This window comes from Periplaneta americana, chromosome 2 (assembly GCF_040183065.1).
Source record: "Periplaneta americana isolate PAMFEO1 chromosome 2, P.americana_PAMFEO1_priV1, whole genome shotgun sequence".
Lineage (NCBI taxonomy): Eukaryota > Metazoa > Arthropoda > Insecta > Blattodea > Blattidae > Periplaneta > Periplaneta americana.
Window position 1 is genome coordinate 191,037,881 of NC_091118.1, and position 23,721 is coordinate 191,061,601.

The 23,721-nt window shown below is 35.6% G+C and overlaps 1 protein-coding gene across 3 annotated transcripts in view; it reads right to left on the reverse strand.

Annotated features, from left to right (window-relative positions):
• The window catches only part of TTLL1B (Tubulin tyrosine ligase-like 1B), a 49,127-nt gene that overhangs the window by 19,795 nt on the left and 5,611 nt on the right, over positions 1 to 23,721 (reverse strand). Inside the window, exons 3-8 of one of the 3 annotated variants that reach the window (XM_069819192.1) lie at positions 23,366 to 23,552; positions 22,267 to 22,468; positions 20,500 to 20,730; positions 12,015 to 12,124; positions 9,156 to 9,311; positions 2,219 to 2,345 (exon numbers count right to left, since the gene is read on the reverse strand). In XM_069819192.1, the coding sequence (XP_069675293.1) occupies positions 9,161 to 9,311; positions 12,015 to 12,124; positions 20,500 to 20,730; positions 22,267 to 22,468; positions 23,366 to 23,552 (881 nt within the window). In that variant the 3' untranslated portion in view covers positions 2,219 to 2,345; positions 9,156 to 9,160. Of the gene's footprint in view, positions 10 to 1,837; positions 1,904 to 2,218; positions 2,346 to 5,974; positions 6,022 to 9,155; positions 9,312 to 12,014; positions 12,125 to 20,499; positions 20,731 to 22,266; positions 22,469 to 23,365; positions 23,553 to 23,721 lie in introns of those variants that run through there. The other 2 variants (XM_069819191.1, XM_069819190.1) reach the window with 2 other exon arrangements.

The following is a 23,721-nucleotide window of genomic DNA, read 5'->3' on the forward strand; positions in this document are numbered from 1 at the left end:
TTGATTGCCCTATAGCAAGAATAAAAGATACAGTTTTACTCTGCTGTAGCAAAATTTAAATTATGTTAGTCTCCTCTATTTGATACAAAATGTTTCTATTTACTTAAACTACACAGAAATTGTTTCTCTAATGTCATGTGTTACTATTGAATCTGTAATGTTTTTGTTGATGCTCTACACCAATAATTGAATTCATATTGAGAGAGACTTGTAAATATAAGTATTAAACATTGTCAGTGCAGGCTAATATTCATTTAAAGTACTTCTCTATTAATAAATACTTACAATTAAATAAACGTCTTAAAAATATGTTTACAGTTACAGAATAATTGATACAATATTTATAAACATAAATGAAACTACAGTATAATTATTATAATGTTAAAAATATGTATAATAGGCCTACTACAAAATAATTAATATACAGTGAAACCTCTCATTTACGGACATCGAAGGGATGTAACAATCTGTCCACATGTGGAAGGTGTCCTTTATTGGGAAGGAGGTTCATCAATCTAACAGTAAATTTATAATATGCATTATGTATCCCTTCACGCTTTAAATTAAATGTATTACTGTAGTTTAATTCTAAATACAGTATACTACAGTAAATTCTTTGCAACTCTGAACTACAGTAGATAAGACTGAAAAAGGAAAATACAGTAATGTGCCATGCAATTTTATTCTAGGTCTACAGTTACGCAGTACTGTAATTTACAGTTTTCAACTTAACCTTTATGTTCAAGTGCCATGTCTCTCGAATCAGAACAACTGATTGAAGTGAAGAGAATAATTCTACTAACCCTATCATGTGTCGAATACAATTTCACGATCGTGGAAACCTTGGTCCCATCAGACAGGTTAAATTTTATGACTTTGTTTATCCACCCACTTCCAGCTAACAAGGGGTAGTCGGCTGGGCTAGTGGTAGCCTACGAGCCCTTATTGTATTCTTTCATATTAAGGAATTTCTGTACAGTTCTCAAAACTAAATTTTCCATTTTTTAACACATTAGGTCTTGAAAATCAAGTTCTGTCCTCAGTTAGGAGGTAAAGCAAGCTTTAGAACTGTGAAACAGCTGCCCGTGTCCGTGTCTGAGAGTGTCCGTAAACGAGAGTTAAATTTATCATTATTTCTATATTATTTCAGTTGGGACATAAAAATCTGTCCGTATTTGAGGAGTGTCTGTATCTTGGGGGTGTCCGTAAGGAAAGGTTACACTGTAATGTAAAAAAAATTGATATAACTGCAGATAATAATATATGAAAGAAAGTAAACTCAATGCAATAACTCTTTTAGTCTGCATGGACATTTTTGTATCTAGTATTTCTTTTTTTTTTAGTTTCAGATTGAAAGTACTGTATATACGCGAATACTCCGCGTATATTTTTTTCTGGTATTTAATAAAGAAAAACTGGGGTGCGCGCATTATTTGAAATAAGGCTGGTATTGCTTCGCGGTATCACGCATTCACTTGACAGAACTGAGGATGACACTATGGGAAGATGACGACAACGACAACAATGAATCTTCTGCTAAAGATTTCGTGTACCAGTATTTGAGGAAACAACGCCATGTCCACGAACTTTATGGTGCCCTGACGCTCTCAAATATAATTAAATGTTTCTTTAGATTATTTACAAATATTGCAATCCATATGCAAAATTCACCATAAAAAGATAAGTACATCCAATATTTATAAGCTGCAAACAGGTTTTTTTTTTTTTTTGCAGTTTTCTTAAAACTTATAGCTAACAACATGTGTAGTTTATCAAATAATAATCGATTCAATTATAGTTTTAACTTTAACATGCTGATGGTATCGCAATTACTTACTGGTTATCTGTCATCCTGTAGCCACTGTCAACACTGAACAGGTTGCGACATGTGTGGGTGCCTGCCCTGTGATATACCAAATACAGTATTAGTAATAATTTCAAGGAAAACAGTTTCATAAAAAGCAAACCTTTAAAGCTGTTCCGAAGATTGAACAATGAATATTGTTGAGAAGAAGTATTTTGAGGGTAGATTATGAAAGAGATTGTAGGGAAATGAAAAAACACGAATAATCTATAAGTATGTGAAATTAACACAATTTGTAAGGAAACCAACAGATACTGTACTTTAGTAATAACTACAAGACATTCGTAGAATTTGTTGAGAGACAAACAAATGCAAACATGGAAAATAAAATGATTGTAATGTTACATACACATACCAGTAGAAGTTCCAGTCATCATCAGGTCCGACTTGAGACCACCCTCGCTTTTCAAAATTGGAGATAAGAACTGATTTGTCGAGATCTGTACAATATGTGACTCGCATTCTGTCCAAAACTGCCACCCTGAGGATATAACATTAGAATTAGTTTATAGCGTCAATGAAATGTGTTCTATAGTGTCAGTGAAATGTGTTACAGAGTGTCAGTGAAATGTGCTAAAGTGTCAGTGAAATGCGTCATAGTGCCACTACAGGGAATGAGATGAGAGTAAAGTGAAAGACTATTGAAACTTATGTAGGACCTATACATAATTATGTAGGTTGTGTTGTAAAATTAGGTGTTTTATTTTATGTTTTATTATTATTGTGTTAAATTGTATTGTGTATTCTTATTGTATTGTGTATAAAATTGTATATGTGTTGTAAATTGTATTATGTATTGTAAATTTTATTGTGTATTGCTGATCATTTTAACTGTGTATTGTTAATATTATATATACCACTGCATACATACATACATATTTACATAATGGGTACCTAAATACATACATATTTACATAATGGGTACCTAATTTTTTTCTAACAAGACAATGCATGTAATTTAAACGTGTTGACAGATTAACTGTGGTTTACAGAATACCGTAACACTCTTTCATTTTGAGCAAATTGAAGTACATATAAAAAAATAAAACCAAATAAATAAATAATAATAATAAAAATCTTGCCCGTCCACCCCCCCTCCCCACATTAAGTATAAACTGAAACGATGTCTCTGACATTCATACTGATATTCTTTCTTTTTTTTTTTTTCCTATGAGCCTACAGTCTTCAAAAAGTCAAGTCCAGACATGGACTATTTTTTAGACCAGACACAAATATTTAGGACACATGCCGAGACTTCTGTTATAGTAGCCTCGTTTAATTATTAGGCAGCGGCATTCCTTTTAAGATTTGTAAGTCCTTATTGCATGCACCGATAATAAAATGAAAATGCGTCGTTGTCACGTCTTGTTTGTTGCTGCTATATATTAATATAACATGGAACAAGACACACTGCTAAAATTTGCAACTCTGGTTTATATATACACTCCGCGTGGAGTATTGGAGCGGCCTTCAAAAGACTTGACGACAATGGACAGCGCGACATAATTAAAAATATTGAAACTACAAAGCTTCCGTCCATACACTCCGCGTGGAGTATTGGAGCGGCCTTCAAAAGACTTCACGACAATGGACAGCGCAACATAATTAAAATTATTGAAACTACAAAGCTTCCGTCCATACACTCCGCGTGGAGTATTGGAGCAGCCTTCAAAAGACTTGACGACAATGGACAGCACGACATAATTAAAATTATTGAAACTACAAAGCTTCCGTCCATACATTCCGTGTGGAGTATTGGAGCAGCCTTCAAAAGACTTGACGACAATGGACAGCGTGACATAATTAAAATTATTGAAACTACAAAGCTTCCGTCCTCTTTGACACCGCTAGCCTACTAATTGAACGTGACTACTTTACCTACAGTCGGTGCTGCCATGGTAATTTTTCTCGACCATATGCTACACCTCTCATTTTTTCCCTTGAAATTTTCTTCTCTCTATACCCCTCCGACCATCATTTAATAGATATCTTCATGTTAAAGAATAAGTTATGAAATTGTTTTGTCTCGTCTTTTAATTGCAAAACAAACTTGATGTAAAGAAGATCCCATGATGCTCTCGCAGCAGATGTTAACCTTAATGACAGGGTGATAAGAGGAATACGAATTTTTAGAGATGTAATCCATAATATTCAATATTCCATTGAGAAATTTAATTAATTTTAAACACGTAAAATGATATGATATACGATATGCGAAATAGGTTTAAGTCCTGCATACATAGATGGTTGCTGAACAGACCTTTCTTTTCAGTGAATGAATTCATGGAGTGTGATGTAAATATTGTATTTTAGAAATGTAACCCTTTCTCTATATTTTAATTTTTCTCTTTGTGTTTTAATTATTTCTTTTGTCCTTATCTGTTTATTTCTCAGTGTTTATTTTGTTTAATTCTCAGTGTTTGTTTTGTTTAATTCTCAGTGTCTGTTTTGTTTATTTCTCAGTGTTTGTTTTGTTTATTTCTCAGTTGTTTTGTTTATTTCTCAGTGCTTGTTTTGTTTATTTCTCAGTGCTTGTTTTGTTTATTTCTCAGTGTCTGTTTATTTGCTTATAAATTTATAATTATTTGTTTATTTGTCTATATTTATTTATGCTAAGTTTATTTGTTTGTGCATGTGTGAGTGTATGTGTGCGTGTGTATATTATCAAACCTGACGATGTCATATCTAGGCCTTGTACACTGGTTTCTGACAAATAATAATAATAATAATAATAATAATAATAATAATAATAATTATTATTATTATTATTATTATTATTATTATTATTATATACTTATTTCTACAACTTATTCGGTTGTGGTTCGCCACCACATCTCTGTATTCGGGCTCTCCATAACCTTCTAATTACAATTTCAATTACAACTTTCATCGACATGTGCTGTCTGCTTAACCTTTCCTTTACTACTATTACTACCCTCTATTGACTATCTACCCTCCTACTTTGAAATCTTTTACATCTTTCTAATGATTGCCTTCAACACAGTAATCTTTCACTTTCATCTCCAATTTACAATCACTTCCAATTCCCCCTGTCACCTCCCTTATCGTATATTATTTCAGTATAATCACTAATTCATTTATTCACTTCATCCTTCGATTACTAAAACGCGTAAAATAGTGGAATATTTTAGTCACATAATACTTATCCGACCAGCAGTGTTTCTTCTTCTTCTTTTTTTTTTTTTTTTTTTTTACCGAATTAGTGATAAACGCGAAATGTGACACAAGGATGTACCAAGAAGTAAACACATTTTTTTATCATATTTGTAACTGATTTATAGTAGTAAATTTATAGCGAATTTTCAAGAAAATTGGCTCTTTCTGCAAAAAAATCTTCATTTCTGCGATAAAAACGAAGGAAAAAAGGGCATTTTAAAAATTAATTTTAAAGAAGATTAATATATTAGTTTTGAAGATGTTGACTACAAAAGAATAAGGAGACGAATTATTTGGGAATTCTATAACTAATGGCCTACAGGACCACTGAACACTGTGCTCTTGTGTAAAACTGAGTTATAAGTAACAATAAGGCTGATTTACAAAGGATAAAATTATTATTATTATTATTATTATTATTATTATTATTATTTAGCATGAATGTTGCAAATACAATGCTGTGTATAAGAATGCTGCTAATAAAATTAAGATTGTGTATGAGTGTATGATATTACATGGTGAAAAAAAATAGGCCAGACATGAAATTCGACACATTTTTAACCGGAAGTACGACGTTTTAGTCATATTTTTTACGAAAAATTAGAGAAATTATCACCAAAAAACCTGATTCTGGTGATTAGATTCCTGTATAGAATACTAGTAGGCCTATAGGGGGAAATAGCTAATTCGTAACTAGCTTATTAAATTAAAAATGGCGTAGAATAACACCTTATCACGTGTATCAATAAATAAAAGTAAATATTACACTATAAGATACAGAAATTAACATATTAAGGACAATAAAAAAACGACGAAGTTAATGCATTACGGCAGGTAAAAATAAAATGAAAGACATTATTTTATAATGTGAGGGTAGTTTTCTATTAAGATATAATCGTTTTGTGCACACCATTTAAATAAAACGTCGCTTACCTGCCGTACATAACTCCATTGCCATATTTCCTGCTCTCAATAATGTTAGCTGCCGCCATTGTTTCTATGGCAACGAAATACACTAAACAGATTACGTAAATACTCGTATTTAAATTAAGTCAACCAAAATGAAGGCAATGATTTCCTTCATTTGCGTATTTTTAAACGCAAGTGCATTATTAATTTATGACATTAGACATTTTCTACCGTAAATGTAAGAAGGCAAATAGCCTATATTTCCATAATTTCATGCCCACTAACGGACATCATATTCATTTTAATTTACGTTTGTAGGTTAATTAATCATTATAAACATTTTCATTTTCTTGCGATTATAAATCTTTTATACGAACTTCTAAGGTTACAGATGGATTGGTATTTTCTTTCCAAGCAGTATTATTGATTATATCCACTAGACTAGCCATACACTGGTACCTTCTTCAAACCTACAGGATGTTTTTAAGTAGGCCTACCGATATAACCTAAGTAATAACAATATAATATATTGTTATATTTTTTTGGGGGGGTGGGAGGGAATACGTCAATAAGAATATACATATATTAGTCCGCTTGGACTCACCAGGATTCGAACCCCAGTCACTATCATGGAAAGCCGATGTTCTAGCCATTTAGCAAATGTACGCTTTTTTTTTTTTTTTAAGCTATTAATATTTTGTTTATGTGAATAAATTGCCAATGTCCGCATTACGAAATTAAAAGAAAAGATATACAATTATAATGTATTATAAAAAGAAAGCATTGAATTTGTGTAAGGGTGATTTATTCTGGTGACTAAATAACATTTCTCAGAAACTGTATGATAATGAGATGCCAAGATGAAGTGACAACAAAAAAAGTTTAATGAATATGGGCCCTAAAATTAATATCTTCCAAGATACGAGTATTTGTTGATCAGCATTATAGAAGATGATCAATGTGATTTCCATTCACTGTAATGCATTCTTCTGCCTTACATCTTAGGGAATCACACCTTTTTATCCTTTTGTTTACTGCATTTTCGATATTATACTGCATATCAATGAGAAACGAGCAAAGACTTCATATTAGATATTAGAAGATATGTTGTTCTTACAATACCAAACTCAAAGCCCTTGTTTCGTACAAAATTCAATTTTAGGACCCATATTTATTAAGTTTTTTTTTTTTTCTTGTTTTGAAGACTACTACCACCTCTCAGAATATTTAATTACCGGTATTCTTTTTTTATAGAAATCACATTGGGCATCTCCTATGACGTTGATCAACAAATATTCGTAATATGTATAATATGACTTTCTTGTGTTAAATTCTAACGTACCTTGTTTACATGTTTCGACCTATTTATGAGTCATCCTCAGAACTGGTCGTTGTCGGTTTTGGCGGCTCTTGTTTTGTTTCCTGTGAGGGTGTACGTTAGAATTCAACACAAGAAAGTCTTATCATACATATTCCGAAGTGTTACAGTGTTAAAAGTTGTGTAATCAAGATGTATAAATACTCTTATCATGGAAGATATTAATTTTAGGGCCCATGTTCATTAAACTTTTTTCCTTTGTTTTGATGAATACTACCATCTCTCAAAATATTGAATGTTTTTTAACATCTTATACAGAGTGGAAGGGGACCAATGCACCAAAATTTAAGAGGAGATTCTACATGTTAAATGTAACAGAACTTTTATTACACTTCTCCTTTGATGAAGCACCATTAAGCAGGGAAAAAAACAGTCTTTGCCCAATGTTTGCAGTGCGCTATTGTGGTAATGGCCTGAGAGAAATGGCTGATTGCTATACAAGCAGATAGGTAAAAATAATCTGAACAGTTAATGTCTTGAGTCTTTTTTTTTTTTTAATTAAACCATTTAGCCACGAATTTAAATTGAATAATTGCGAAAATCGTTAAAATAAATCTTGCAACATAGTGCAGTGTTGAGATCATATATGTTGTTGTTGTTTTCTAATGCCAAGCGTTTGACAATGAAGTCATTTGACCTCTTGCACTCCAATATTTTTCAAATATATTATCATGGTCAGCCACTGAAGCACAGATTTTGAGGTGTTCCGAATCCATTTCTTGGTTTGAGTTGCACAATGGGCAGTTAGGGGACTGATATATTCCAATTCTATGCAGGTGTTTAGCCAAACAATCATGGCTTGTTGCCAATCTAAATGCAGCTACAGACGATTTTCGTGGTAAATCGGGAATTAACTGTGGATTATGATGCAGAGAGTTCCATTTTTTCCCATGAGATTGTGTTATCAAATTTTGTTTGTTGAAGTCTAAGTATGTAGATTTAACAAATCTTTTCACAGAGTAATACGCAGATTTAGTAACAGGTCTGTAAGTAGCAGTGCTGCCCTTCTTTGCTAAAGCATCCGCATTCTCGTTTCCCAGGATTCCACAATGGGATGGTATCCATTGGAATACAATTCTTTTATTGAGTGATATTAATTGAGAGAGCATTTTAGTTATTTCTGCTGTTTGAGATGAAGGTGTGTGTGTGAGATCATATATATGACTGAGTATAGCAGAGAGGGAGGGGAAGGTAAGAGATGAGGCAATGACGTAATCTGATCTTCAATTGCTGTGTTGACATTTACGTTAATTTAATATTTTTCAGTCTAAAATTACATGTAAATAATACTGTGTGCTGTAATGATTTATTTTCAGAAGTGTTAATTTAATGTAGACCTAAGACAACTCATCTCAGTAGAAATTATTACAATTTATTTCTCATATCAAAAGATGCGTATTTCAGTTTAAAATTGCGATCACTAACTAAGCAACAAGTGCATTATATCATTCCTTTCCTATCCTAAAGAGAGAGAGGGGGACGAATGCTAGGAGTTGCTTTTGTTTACCGTCTGCTATGGATATACAACATCTTGAACTGCTAACGGCCCTGCCACAGTGCACTTACTAGAGTTATTGCAGTAGCTGTGATGTTGCCAAATGTTTCATAGAAACATAACGATTTTCTCTAAAACGGTGAATGTTAGAAAAAAAAACTTATTTCGATTTTTTAAATCTCTCCTTATGATCTATTGCCAGTTTCATTTTGGTGCAGTGGTTACCTTCCACTCTGTAAATCGATAGTGTTCAAGAAGCATCTAATGGACACAATATGAAAAGAAAAGGCAAAAGAAAAATACATACATTTGTGATAATGAGATGTACATACTGAAATTAGTTCTTGTAATGGGAAGGTGGACGACGAAAGTATCCAGACTGAAGGCGGGAGCGATTCATATTCTCATCCTGTGTTGCCAAGTCTTCATCTAACAGCAGTTCGAAGTCTCCTAGAGCTGACTTCAATGGAATCTTATTCCATTGTACACTGTCAGAGTAAAACCATAACAGAGTTTGATCGAGGAGAAGTTAGTATTATTACAAACACGATTTCAACAATTTTTTTAATTAATAGTTTATATAGGACAATTTGTTTATCCATTCATTTATAGTTTTTGGGTAAAAGAGTTTTGTCATCTGGACTCTGTATTCATCGGATAACAGATAAGCTGATGCCGAATACTTGAAAACTAATTCGTTGAAAATAAAGATTGTATATTAAAAAAAATTAAATGATTCTATTTTCCTTGACATTCACTTCAAAAAGGCTCTATTCTTCATTCTTATTTATTTATTTATGAAGTGTCAAGTGCTATTACGTTACAAGATCAGAAACAAAAACAGTATGCAAGTATGAGTAATTACTTATATATTTACTTAAAAAATAAATAAAAGAAAAGAATAAAACAATCCAGTGGTTCCCAAAGTGGGGGGTCATGTAAAGACCTGAGAGGGACCACGATATTATTTACAAAATAATACGAAAAACGCCTTATTAACATATATTTATTTTGTATTTAGAAACATAATCTTTAACTTAAAAATAAAAATAAATGTTTTTCAATAGTTATAAAGTGATGTTGTGATGTTTATTGACTTTACTGGCTTTGAGCCAGAGGCCGTTTTAGGGTCTTATACGCGAAGGACGCCCTCTCCAGCCATTGTACATAAATAACAATAAATATATATTTACATACTTATACACCATTTCTGGCATAAGTGCCAGTAGGTGTGTGAGTGCGGTGATTGGCTTTTTATTTATTTTATTTTATTTTTTACTTTATTTTTTTTTTTGTTTTAATTATTTTGGTGTAGGCCTAATTCGTTAATTTGGAATGCTTAAGGAATGGTGAACGGGACAAGAGTTCGGGGTAAAAGATATCAGTTGATAGACAGCATTAAAGTATTATATGGGGAGATTAAGAGGAAAGCAAGAAAAGGAAATGCTGGGTTTGCAGTTAAAGACCTGCTCTTGGGCAGAACACTGTGCAGACATACATACTTTTTGAGTTTCCCCTTCCGGTGGCAGAAGCGTCTGAATCGTTCTGGAGACTTTCATGGTGTGGTGTTATTTTATTCATCTGCCTCTCTGTTGCTGTCGTGTGTCCTCTCAGACAGTATTCAAATTTCCAACACGTGTTTGTGGTTTTGTTTGTGTGTTTTAGTTTGGTGGTGGGGGCTGGTGGTAGTTGTAGAGGAGTTTCTCCAGTGTTGTTCTGTTGTTTGTGTTCGGGGGATTTGCGAAGATGTGTTGTGTATATACGCGATTTACTGCCGAATGTGTGTATTTGCTGTTTATGTTGTTTAGGTGTGTGAAGAGTGGCTTTGTTTTTGTGGTAGTGTAAACTGTGTTATTTCTGGTGCGTCTGTGCAGGTGGAAGATTTGGCGGAGAATTCTTCTTTCGCATGCTTCAAATTTCAATTGGGTCGTTGGAGGGGCTTGTGCGAGGAAAATGGAGGGATATATGCATAGGGATCTAACCAATGCTTTGTATAGGTGGAGGAGTGTTTCGGTTATACAACCGGGTCGATTGATGCCACTTAGGTAGCTTATTGCTCTGGTGGCTGCATTATATTTCCTCCAGGTTTCTTTAGCTACTTCGGTCCAGGAGAGTTTGGAGGTGAGGGGTATTCCTAGATATGTGAGATTTCGCTGGAGTGGAAGTTGAGTGTTGGCTATTGTGATTGGGATGTTCTGGAGGACTCGAGTCCGGAGTTTTGGGCGGAAGACGCATATCTGTGTTTTGTCTGTGTTGACTGTGATCCGCCACGTGTTGGTCCAATTTAGATACTGCCTGAGTGTTGCGTTTAGTAACTTCCTAGAGGAGGGGAGTCGGGAGTGTGTTGCCCAATATGCAAAAATAATTAATGTGATAAATGTGTTTGTATTTCAGAAAGTAGTTTCGCAAATCTGAACAAAGTATTCGATACATACCGGTACACAGTGATATTATTTTCATGTTCAAGAACAGGTTTATATGATATTCTTATTGAATTTGGTTTTCCCAAGAAACTAGTTCGATTAATTAAAATGTGCCTCAGTGAAACTTACAGCAGAGTCCATATAGGCCAGCTTCTGTCTGATTCTTTTCCAATTCACAGCGGGCTAAAGCAGGGAGATGCACTATCACCTTTACTTTTTAACTTTGCTCTTAGAATATGTCATTAGGAAAGTGCAAGATAACAGAGAGGCTTTGGAATTGAACGGGTTACATCAGCTGCTTGTCTATGCGGATGACGTGAATATGTTAGGAGAAAATCCACAAACGATTAGGGAAAACACGGGAATTTTACATCTGTCTCTCATCCAGAGCATATTATCAGACTATTTCAATGCGACATTAGATGGAAATAAGGGAATTTTCTTGCTATTAAATTCGAGTCGGATATAAAAGGACACGAGTCAAGGTAATTACGATGCATGTAATTCCCGTGAAAAAAGCAATAATGCAATGCAGAATGTACACATGCTTATTACACCAAAAACCATATCCAAGGCAAATGGTAACATCACAACCCCCATATTTTAAAATATATTCAGTTTTTTCTGTCTCCTGTAAAATCTAGTTTTTGTGACTCATGCCCTTTTTCGACTGCACCCTTGAATTTTTATTTTTCATACCTCATTCTCTTCACGACTAAAGACCACTAGCAGCCACTGATTAAGATAGTATACAGAACAGGTACTCACTTGGGAATCCCATTGGGGGGCAACACAATTGCGAGAATATTGTTGATAAGCTTAGTTTTGAGGATGCGGTCATTTACTGTCGTTGCTGTGAGAGAAGGGCATGCATTCACCTGGACATAATAAACAATATATTAATTAAGTTTATGCATGTAAATAATTCAGTTTAATATTTAACAACATTATTCCATCATGTTAACACAATCAAATAATAATAATAATAATAATAATAATAATAATAATAATAATAATAATAATAATAATAATAATATTAACAATAATAATAATCCGTGGCGCTACAGCCCATGAAGGGCCAAGACCTACCAGCCGGCTGCTGGCCTCACGGCCACATGCCGAAGCAGAGGTGGACGATCATCGAACCAGAATGGAGGTATCGTGTGGTTAGCACGATGAGCCCCCCACCCGTTATAGCTGGTTTGCGTAACCGGATTTTGCTACCTATCGTAGCTCCCCAAGTGCATCAAGATGCTGGGTGGACACTGGTCCCATACACTGGCCGAAATTTCATGAGAAAATTTCTTCCTCCATGAGGACTCGAACCAGCGCGCATTCCGTAACACGAGTCCTAGGCAGGATGCCTTAGACTGCGATGCCACGGTGCGGGACACACAATCAAGTAGGTACCTTATCAATAAAAGAAAATGCGAATATACCTAAGAATGTGTCCGTTTTTCTATATACAGAGAGTTCCTATCCACACCAGGCCCACTCCAGCTTCTACCTAACAAAATCAGTTGGCAGTGCGTGGTCATACACTGCCATATGGACAAGGCCATACACGTTTCCCTACGCAAATCAGTCCCACTCCACCCTTTACCGCTTAGCTTCCTTGGGATGAGTGCTCCGTACTACCATCATTAAGCCAAAAGAACATTACTACCTGGGACCGGTCTCCATAAGGACACTGTAATTTAATAAACGGTTATTTACAGCTTACAGCAGTAAAATTTTTGGAAATATTAAACATTTTTTTTTCCTCCATTACTGTATCTTGTACAATAATGAAAATTGGTTTGTGTAAAACACTGTCCTTCTGCTATACGAAAAAAATATTTTTTACGATTTAAAAAAAAAAGTACTTTATATATATATATATATATATATATAAATGGTGGCAGTTCACTGTGCAGTGATGAAGCGTTTCCCTCATAACTCATAAACTTGTTAATTTTTTTCATGTTCTCCTCTTTTGTTTTATTACTGAAACTCATATTTACAATATCATGCTCTTTAAACTACATTCCTTAATAAATAATATTTTTTTTTATTTTGTATTAGAAGGAAATACCGATATTTGACCACTTTTTTAAACGAATTTATTTTTTATCAGACAATCTATCAAAGGCATCACATTGCTGATATGACATGTATAAATACACACAAAAAATTTCATCACAGAATGTTGCATACTTTTTGAGTTATGTAGGAAATGCTTCATCACTGCAAAGTGAACTGAATTTTTGAAAAAAAAAAAAAAAAAATGTAAATAATTTTTTTAATCGTAAAAATATGTAGCAGAAGGACAGTGTTTTAAACACACCAATTTTCACTATTGTACAAGATACAGTAATGGAAAAAAAAAATGTTGAAAATTTCCAAAATTTTACTGCTGTAAGCTGTACCTAACCTCTTAATGAGGGGAAGAAGGAGAAGCAAATACTGTATGTACAGTAAAACTCCTTTTTAACGAATAATCTCTTAAGTCCCAGCCAAATTACCATAAGAATAATGTAATTAATTCACACTTTTAAGGAAACTTAGTTTAAGAAAAATCCCACTTTTAAGGAAAACTTTTCAACTGGATTTTGTGATAATGAAGTAATGAAGCCCAAAATGTATGATTTGAGGCTTTCTCGGCGTTGGTTCGCTAATATGTTTTCGCGGGATATCAGCCGAGTTAAGATTTTGGAATGCTCCAAGCTTTCGACTGCTATCTCTGCAGCCATCTTCAGGGAAGTGATGTCCGAACGAAAATCGAAAAATCGAAAAATCGAAGGAGAATTGGGAGGAAAATTTAAAAGGTACGCAAAACGCGTCCTTGCAAGGGGTTGGGGGCTGTACAAAACTAAATATGTGAGCTCCAAGCCTGTTGGCCACTAGTCTCACTCCGGGTTACGCTGCTCCCCTGAAGGAGCTGTAGAAAATTTTGAAGGGGAAGCCGAAATTGGACGTAACCTCTTAGGTACCACATACGCGAGGGGGGCTGAGATTGATCAATTGATCACTGAACGGGGCGAGGTGGAGTTGGCTGGTGTTTGCCGTTAGGATGGCAAGAGGCCGTCATCTGTTGTTCGATGACAAAGCAGGTGAAGGCCGTCGGAAGAAGCGCCGTGAAATCTAAGCTGCAATTTGAGAGGTCCCTGTCCTTTCAATTTGCGACTTATTGAGTGACCTCGTATGTTTAATAGACTATTAATATTATCTGAACTAGGGCATACATAATTTATAATAAGGGTGGAGTATATATGGGGAAGGGCATATAGGTCCGTGGCCCATTTCTTATAGGGCTCATCCCGACATTTGTCTTACGCCTGAGGAAAACCACGGAATACCTTAGGCAGGATGAGTTGTCTCATATAAGAGACTAGCCAATTTGGCTATTATGTAGGAGGTCATGAGCCTTGTTGATTTGTCTCAATTTCGAGACCAGCCATTTGGCTATATGATGGCTCAATTGCGAAGAGGGGGGAGAGATGTAATTGTTAATTAGGGAGATTCATGGGGACATGAATGCAGGTCCGTGGCCCATTTCTTTTAGGGCTCATCCCGACATTTGTCTTAGCGCCTTAGGAAAACCACGGAAAAACCTTAGGCAGGATGAGTTGTCTCAATATCAGAGACTAGCCAGTTGGCTCTTAGGTTGAATGACTCTATGAATCGATGGATATATACTAGCCAATTGGCTTTATTAGATTTCCATCGATCAACAATGTAGATATGTTATGGAGGGATTTTGTTTAGCCCAGTTAAGACAAGGTCATTTTACAGCGGTTGCACTATCCAAGGAGTCTCATGGAGTTGAGTCGTGGCTACCAAAACCTGGGAGTAACGCCAGCCTCCCTGTCCTCCTGTCTCAATAGTATAGCTAATGGTCCTGTCTGGTGTCTACGCCGTAACCTAGGATCATACTGGCCGAGGCCAGATATGAGCGGGTTGGGGTTAGCACGAGCTTCCGCATACAGGTTCCTAGCCAGTCGAGCAATGAACTCGTCTATGGTTGGCAACTCTAGTTCATCATGGAACTTTCTTCTCGAGGCGACTCGGGGGAGATGGGTAATGAGTCGAATCACCTGGTTTTGGACAACTTGGAGTTTACGGAGATGGGACACTGCCGCAAATCCCCATGCGGGTGCGGCATAGGTAATGACAGAGCGAATGAGGGCCTTATACATGGTAAGTCCTACCCTCCAGCTCAGTCAGGCATGGACACCGGCCTTAGACCAACTCAGGCCCTCTTACAATCAAGGTCATGAAGATCACGGACCGAGGACGGCAACCGATTCCAACCGGCGGAACAGGGCTCGCCGCCCGCCAAACTTCACGCAGGAATCCCGGCAGGGGCGGAGCTTACGAGCGATGACAATTCCCGGCCCCGGATTGGCCGATCCGCCAACCAATCCCGTTTCACCTGAGACAGCCTAACATCTATATAAACTTTCGACTTTCTGTTCGGACATCACTTCCCTGAAGATGGCTGCAGAGATAGCAGTCGAAAGCTTGGAGCATTCCAAAATCTTAACTCGGCTGATATCCCGCGAAAACATATTAGCGAAGCCCAAAATATCACTCAACTCTCAATCATCAATAGTACCGGCATATTTGATAGCACATCCCAATAGATAGTAATGCAGTGCCATTAAGCAGCATTATTCTTTATGGTCTTGCTTTACGTTGCTTTGTTCTCGCGTATTGTGTGGATCCTGTCTCCAAATTTTTTGTTAGTTTAAGCATCATTATAACGGTGACTAAATGGAAGAAATTAACTATTGGACAGAAAGCGAAAATAATAAGGGATGTCGAGGCTAATCTTCAAATAACACTACCTATGGCAAGAAAGTATGGTTTGCTAACTATGAAGATGTTATGTTATGTTTTTATTTAACGACGCTCGCAACTGCAGAGGTTATATCAGCGTCGCCGGATGTGCCGGAATTTTGTCCCGCAGGAGTTCTTTTACATGCCAGTAAATCTACAGACATGAGCCTGTCGCATTTAAGCACACTTAAATGCCATCGACCTGGCCCGGGATCGAACCCGCAACCTTGGGCATAGAAGGCCAGCGCTATACCAACTCGCCAACCAGGTCGACCAAAACTATGAAGAAGAAAGAAGAAATTTTCAATGTCGAGTTTCAGCATGGTTCAGGTTTAACCAAACAGAAAGACATTCATGCCTCACTATTTGAAGATTTAGAAAATATTATAATGAAATTTATTGTAAATAATAATTACGGTACTGTAGGCCTAATTACATGATTATAATGTTTGGTGTATAACATACATGTTAGTAGCCTACTAGTTATTTTAGCCTTTTCTTCCTATTTTATGTAAACCCTCTTTTAAGGAAAACCCATATTTAACGAAAAAAAGGTAATCTCTCAGGGATTCGTTAAGAAGGGGTTCTATTGTACATTGCGATTATTTCCTTGATGTCTACAAACATCAAAATCCCATATGCACAATGTCAGAAATCTCGAGGGGCCAAAAATGCAGTTAAACAGTACACAACTGTAATGCTGAAGGTGCAATATAGCCCATAATGATTTGTATTCAGCTGAGGTGTATCCAGAAAGTAAATTTAAATTGTATACCAGTAGGTCTATTAAAAAAAAAAATTGACACAATCGCCATGGTGGCTTAGTGGTAGTGTGCTGGGCTTATAAGCCAGGGGGTCTGGTTCAAATCCTGTTCCATTCACCCTGAATTTATAACTTGGCAATACAAGTATTTTCTCTGGGTACTTAGGTTCCTCTGTGACATCCTCAAATTTTTCCCATTATGTCACCATCATCATCCATTCATTCATTAAGAGTGCAATGTACTCGTAGAAATACCACCTGTAATATAATCTGAATGCTATCTGACAGACTAAGTAGTCTATGCTTCTAGGCACTAGTGACATCTATGAGCCACGCATGTGGGAGTTGGGGTGAATAATGGAAAGTTAAGGGTCCTGCCATTGCAAAAAAAAAAAATAGTAGAAAATAATTATTTATTTATTCTGGTAGAGTTAAGGCCATGAGGCCTTCTCTTCCACACTACCAGAAGTGAAATATACATTGAAACAATAACAAAAGTAGTAAAATAATTGAGGTAACAGAAGACAATCGGTCAAAAATACAACCCTTATGTAGCACACTGAATCAAAAATAATAAAAAATAATAACCGAAGTAACAGAAGACAATCAGTCCAAAATAAAACCCTTATGTAGCACACTGAATCAAAAGTAATAAAAAATAATAACCGAGGTAACAGAAGACAATCAGTCCAAAATACAACCCTTATGTAGCACACTGGATCATAAATAATAAGAAATAATAACTGAGGTACCATAACAGAAGACAATCAGTCCAAAATACAGCCCTTATGTAGCACAATGAATAAAAAATAATAACCGAGGTAACAGACGACAATCAGTCCAAAATACAGCCCTTATGTAGCACACTGAATAAAAAATAATAACCGAGGTAACAGACGACAATCAGTCCAAAATACAGCCCTTATGTAGCACAATGAATAAAAAAATAATAACCGAGGTAACAGACGACAATCAGTCCAAAATACAGCCCTTATGTAGCACAATGAATAAAAAATAATAACCGAGGTAACAGACGACAATCAGTCCAAAATACAGCCCTTATGTAGCACAATGAATAAAAAATAATAACCGAGGTAACAGACGACAATCAGTCCAAAATACAGCCCTTATGTAGCACAATGAGTAAAAAATAATAACCGAGGTAACAGACGACAATCAGTCCAAAATACAGCCCTTAATGTAGCACAATGAATAAAAAATAATAACCGAGGTAACAGACGACAATCAGTCCAAAATACAGCCCTTATGTAGCACAATGAATACAAAATAATAACCGAGGTAAGAGATGACAATCAGTCCAAAATACAGCCCTTATGTAGCACACTGAATCAAAAATAATAACCCAGGTAACAGACGACAATCAGTCCAAAATACAGCCCTTATGTAGCACAATGAATAAAAAATAATAACCGAGGTAACAGACGACAATCAGTCCAAAATACAGCCCTTATGTAGCACAATGAATAAAAAATAATAACCGAGGTAACAGACGACAATCAGTCCAAAATACAGCCCTTATGTAGCACAATGAGTAAAAAATAATAACCGAGGTAACAGACGACAATCAGTCCAAAATACAGCCCTTAACGTAGCACAATGAATAAAAAATAATAACCGAGGTAACAGACGACAATCAGTCCAAAATACAGCCCTTATGTAGCACAATGAATAAAAAATAATAACCGAGGTAACAGACGACAATCAGTCCAAAATACAGCCCTTATGTAGCACAATGAATAAAAAATAATAACCGAGGTAACAGACGACAATCAGTCCAAAATACAGCCCTTATGTAGCACATTGAATAAAAAATAATAACCCAGGTAACAGACAATAATAACCGAGGTAACAGACGACAATCAGTTCAAAATACAACCCTTACGTAGCACAATGAATAAAAAATAATAACCGAGGTAACAGACGACAATTAGTCCAAAATACAGCCCTTATGTAGCACACTGAATCATATATAATAAGAAATAATAACTGAGGTACCGTAACAGAAGACAATCAGTCTAAAATACAGCCCTTATGTAGCACAATGAATAAAAAATGATAACCGAGGTAACAGACGACAATCAGTCCAAAATACAGCCCTTATGTACTGTAGCACACTGAATCAAAAATAATAACCGAAGTAACAGACGACAATCAGTCCAAAATACAGCCCTTATGTACTGTAGTACACTGAATCAAAAATAATAACCGAGGTAAGAGACGACAATCAGTCCAAAATACAGCCCTTATGTAGCACATTGAATAAAAAATAATAACCGAGGTAAGAGATGACAATCAGTCCAAAATACAGCCCTTATGTAGCACATTGAATAAAAAATAATAACCGAGGTAAGAGACGACAATCAGTCCAAAATACAGCCCTTATGTAGCACATTGAATAAAAAATAATAACCGAGGTAAGAGATGACAATCAGTCCAAAATACAGTCCTTATGTAGCACAATGAATAAAAAATAATAACCGAGGTAAGAGATGACAATCAGTCCAAAATACAGCCCTTATGTAGCACATTGAATAGAAAATAATAACCGAGGTAACAGACGACAATCAGTCCAAAATACAGCCCTTATGTAGCACAATGAATAAAAAATAATAATCGAGGTAACAGACGACAATCAGTCCAAAATACAGCCCTTATGTAGCACAATGAATACAAAATAATAACCGAGGTAAGAGATGACAATCAGTCCAAAATACAGCCCTTATGTAGCACACTGAATAAAAAATAATAACCCAGGTAACAGACGACAATCAGTCCAAAATACAGCCCTTATGTAGCACATTGAATAAAAAATAATAACCGAGGTAACAGACGACAATCAGTCCAAAATACAACTCTTATGTAGCACAATGAATAAAAAATAATAACCGAGGTAACAGACGACAATCAGTCCAAAATACAGCCCTTATGTAGCACATTGAATAAAAAATAATAACCGAGGTAGCAGACGACAATCAGTCCAAAATACAGCTCTTATGTAGCATACTGAATAAAAAATAATAACCGAGGTAACAGACGACAATCGGTCCAAAATACAGCCCTTATGTAGCACATTGAATAAAAAATAATAACCGAAGTAACAGACGACAATCAGTCCAAAATACAACCCTTATGTAGCACATTGAATCATAAATAATAAGAAATAATAACTGAGGTACCGTAACAGAAGACAATCAGTCCAAAAATACAACCCTTATGTAGCACATTGAATAAAAAATAATAACTGAGGTAACAGAAGACAATGAGTCCAAAATACAACCCTTATGTACTGTAGCACACTGAATCAAAAATAATAACCGAGGTAACAGAAGATAACCAGTCCAAAATACAACCCTTATATAGCACATTGAATAAAAAGTAAGAAAAAATAATAACTGAGGTAACAGAAGACAATCAGTCCAAAATACAATCTTTATGTAGTATACTGAATCAAAAATAATAAAAAATTATAACTGAAGTAACAGAAGGCAATCAGTCCAAAATATAGCCCTTATGTAGCACAATGAATAAAAAATAATAAAAAAAAAAATTATAACTGAGGTAACAGAAGACAATCAGTCCAAAATACAACCCTTATATAGCACACTGAATCACGTGTCCTATGGTCATAAAATAAGAAAAGTACTTCACCTCAATAAGCCAGGGCTTTAGTTTGTTGTCGATTATGATATCATAGCCGTAACATTCAAAACAATGACGGTCATTTACTATCATGGGCGATACAGCCTTCAGAGAGTGCACAATGAGCCAGGCAATCGCACCAAAGAGCTTCTCAGTTACTTCCTTGCCTCTGGTACTCTCCAGGTACAGGCGCAAGTTCTGCACACTCAGCTTGCCTCCATGCATGCAGTTGTACTCACTCTGTTACAATACACAAGAAAACATTCAATGAAACCATAGTCATAATAGGAATAGGTGACTGTATCTTAAATCATCAGGAATGTAGACTAGTCCTTTTATTAATGTATAAAGAACAACATGTTTATCCTACCAGAAGAAATTTGACATGTCCTTTAGCTGAACCTAAATGTTACACAATCACTGGAATAAATCATAGCCAGAGTTACGGGCCAAGCAGTGGCGGCTCCTGCATACTTCTTAAGAGGAGGAAAGAAGTTAACAGCACGAAATGACACCTTCTTGAATGAAATATGCTACAAATTAGCCTCCATGCATACATGTAAGACCAGGTAGTGTTGGGGTTGGCCTTCCCTTCTGTATAGCAATAATATGTTCATGTAAACTGAGTTTCCTAAATTGTCCAAAATATATTATGTTTTCACTTCCATTCATTGTTGAATAATTGCGCAAATTAACAATTACAAGGAAATTCACAACCTCGTAGCATTTTTCGAGCACACTACAGCATCACACGTGTTGGAAGAGACTAGCTGCTAACTCGTAACCAGAACCGTTTTACGGAAATGGAAATGGGAATGGGAAATAATCTGGGGAAAGCGAGAATACTGCCCCCGCGTGGTCTGTGTTGCCACATGTACATTTTACAAGTTCAGTATCACATGCTTTTGAAGAATGTCAGTTCTTGTAAAGTTATACTATCATTATTGTTCAAAGCTGCCGGTGGCCGATTAATTTTTTATGTTAAAAATGATGTAGTTTGGAGTACCTACTTTCAGTTGCAAATATATTTGTACAAAAATTAACAACTTGGCTGTTGCCCTATCTAGTAAACAATGAATAGAAGTGAATTTCAGGGGCCAACTACGTAGAACTACTTCCTCTTTGTTTTACATAAACCCAACTTTAACTTTCAAATATCCACGGAAGTTTCAAATCATGAATAGTAGCCTATATAAAGTGCAATGAATAATATTTTTGATTTATAATTAAAAAAAAAAGTTTATATGGTGTCTTTCATAGCGTTGCGTTAAAACTGATTTTGTTGTGTCTCCTCCTAGATGTGTTATAGTCTGGTTGAATGCAGCATCGTTAGGTGGCAGCGGTAGCGAGCTTGCTGCACGACCAGTCGGTTTCTATTTCCCGCCCATGACTGATTCAGAGGAGGATCTCCTCCATCTCCATTCATTTACTTGCTTTAAAACTCTGCTTCTTTCTCTGGCCGCTAGTACGCTTTGTCTATGTGTGTTAACTGCAGTAGAGGAGGAATGGAGTGCCTTTCCTCAACACAGACAATCTCGCATCTTTCTCACATTTTTCTACAGCACATGAGCACGCTTTGTTTAAAACTCGATTAACCGAGTTTTTCTTATAGCTGTGAACTTAAAAATTATCGAATCTTCCTCGAATTTCAAGGCATATATTTCATTTGGTATTTACTTTCAAAAGAAGAAAATGTGAGGAGGACGTTCCTCCCTTCCCTCCCCCGAGGAACCGCCACTGGGGCCAAGGTTATACAACAAGGCTGTAACAACTCACCCCAGTCCTCTGAATGGCCACATTGGTTAGGTGTACATACATGTTATCCAATTTCTGTATGCTTGTATCATATTTAACAGTGCAGAATCGACAGAATCCCAGCTTGTACAGATAACACTTGAGGGGCCGGAAAGAAGTGACCAACACATACAGCCTCAGATCAAACTTCCTGCCTCCAATAAGCAGTGGGTTATCAATGTACCTGTTGCAGAAATTAAGTAAACATCTTCACGTATTTCTTATAATTACTGCAAAACAAATACAACACAAATTTCTTATTATATTGGCGAGCATGTCAATTATACTTAAATCACATAACCTGACAAAATCGGAAAATTAAACAAGCAAAATGGTTTTAAAGTGAACTGTAAGATCAAAAATTGTAATAAATCATAAGCGCCGACTTTAAATTTTTTCGATAAAATAATACATATATTAAACTTCTATGAAACTACAGAAAAAGTAAGTTGGAAACAGTGAAGAGACAATTTAGTACATTATGCAACGAGCCTATAATGGTAGTAATTAAGACGCAAGTATGTTTGTTTATGAAACGAGCGCAAGCGAGTTTCATAATTTTCATACGAGCATCTTAATTACCATTATAGGCAAGTTTCATAAGGCTTTTTATGCTCGACCATATTTCTAACTTGAAATTATTCATAAGTTTTCATGTTATGGTTATGTTAAGTGACGAACGGAACTGATCTGAATTGTGAGATGTGCGCAGACGCGAAAGTATTTTTTTTTTCCGAGGCACGAATATCATTGACCTTGATATAACCTAGAGAACATTAGTCTTGATATAACCTGGAAATTGATTTAGAATTGAAAAACGAGATGACAAATTGAATTTATTTGAATATTATTTACAATTAACGCTAATTATTATAGTAACAGAACATAACCTTCTGCAACAGTATTGGATTTCCAGCCTCCGTGACATTTCCCTAGTTGTCTTTCGATTGCATATCCGAGAATAATCGAAAACCTGAACTTTAATGAATAGGTGTACTTTAATGACATGCATTAAAGGACTGCTACCAGGTGTATAATTACTACATTTCGGCATGGTCGAGCATAAACATATTTTCCATACCTGGATATCACATAAGCTTCTTTGGCAAAATTTGGATTGAAGAGAGTTTTGCTTTCACGAGACCAGCGCCTCAATTTGGACAGCTTCTTGATTAGAAAAATGCCTTCGCCGTTTGACTTGCCACATGGCTTCATGATCCATGTACTTTCAGGACACCTGCGGTACTCTTCCACAAATATGTTATAGTCTGCAACAATGCATTATATTTCATAGCGAAAAAATTTAACGTTCATTTCTATTTGTTGCGTTACTTTGGAGCTTCTCATATTCCTTTACGTTGTTATTTAAATGATCAACAGTCTATTGTTAATATTATCTCTTTCCCTTTCTTCATAAAGTATAAGCGTTGGCTTCCC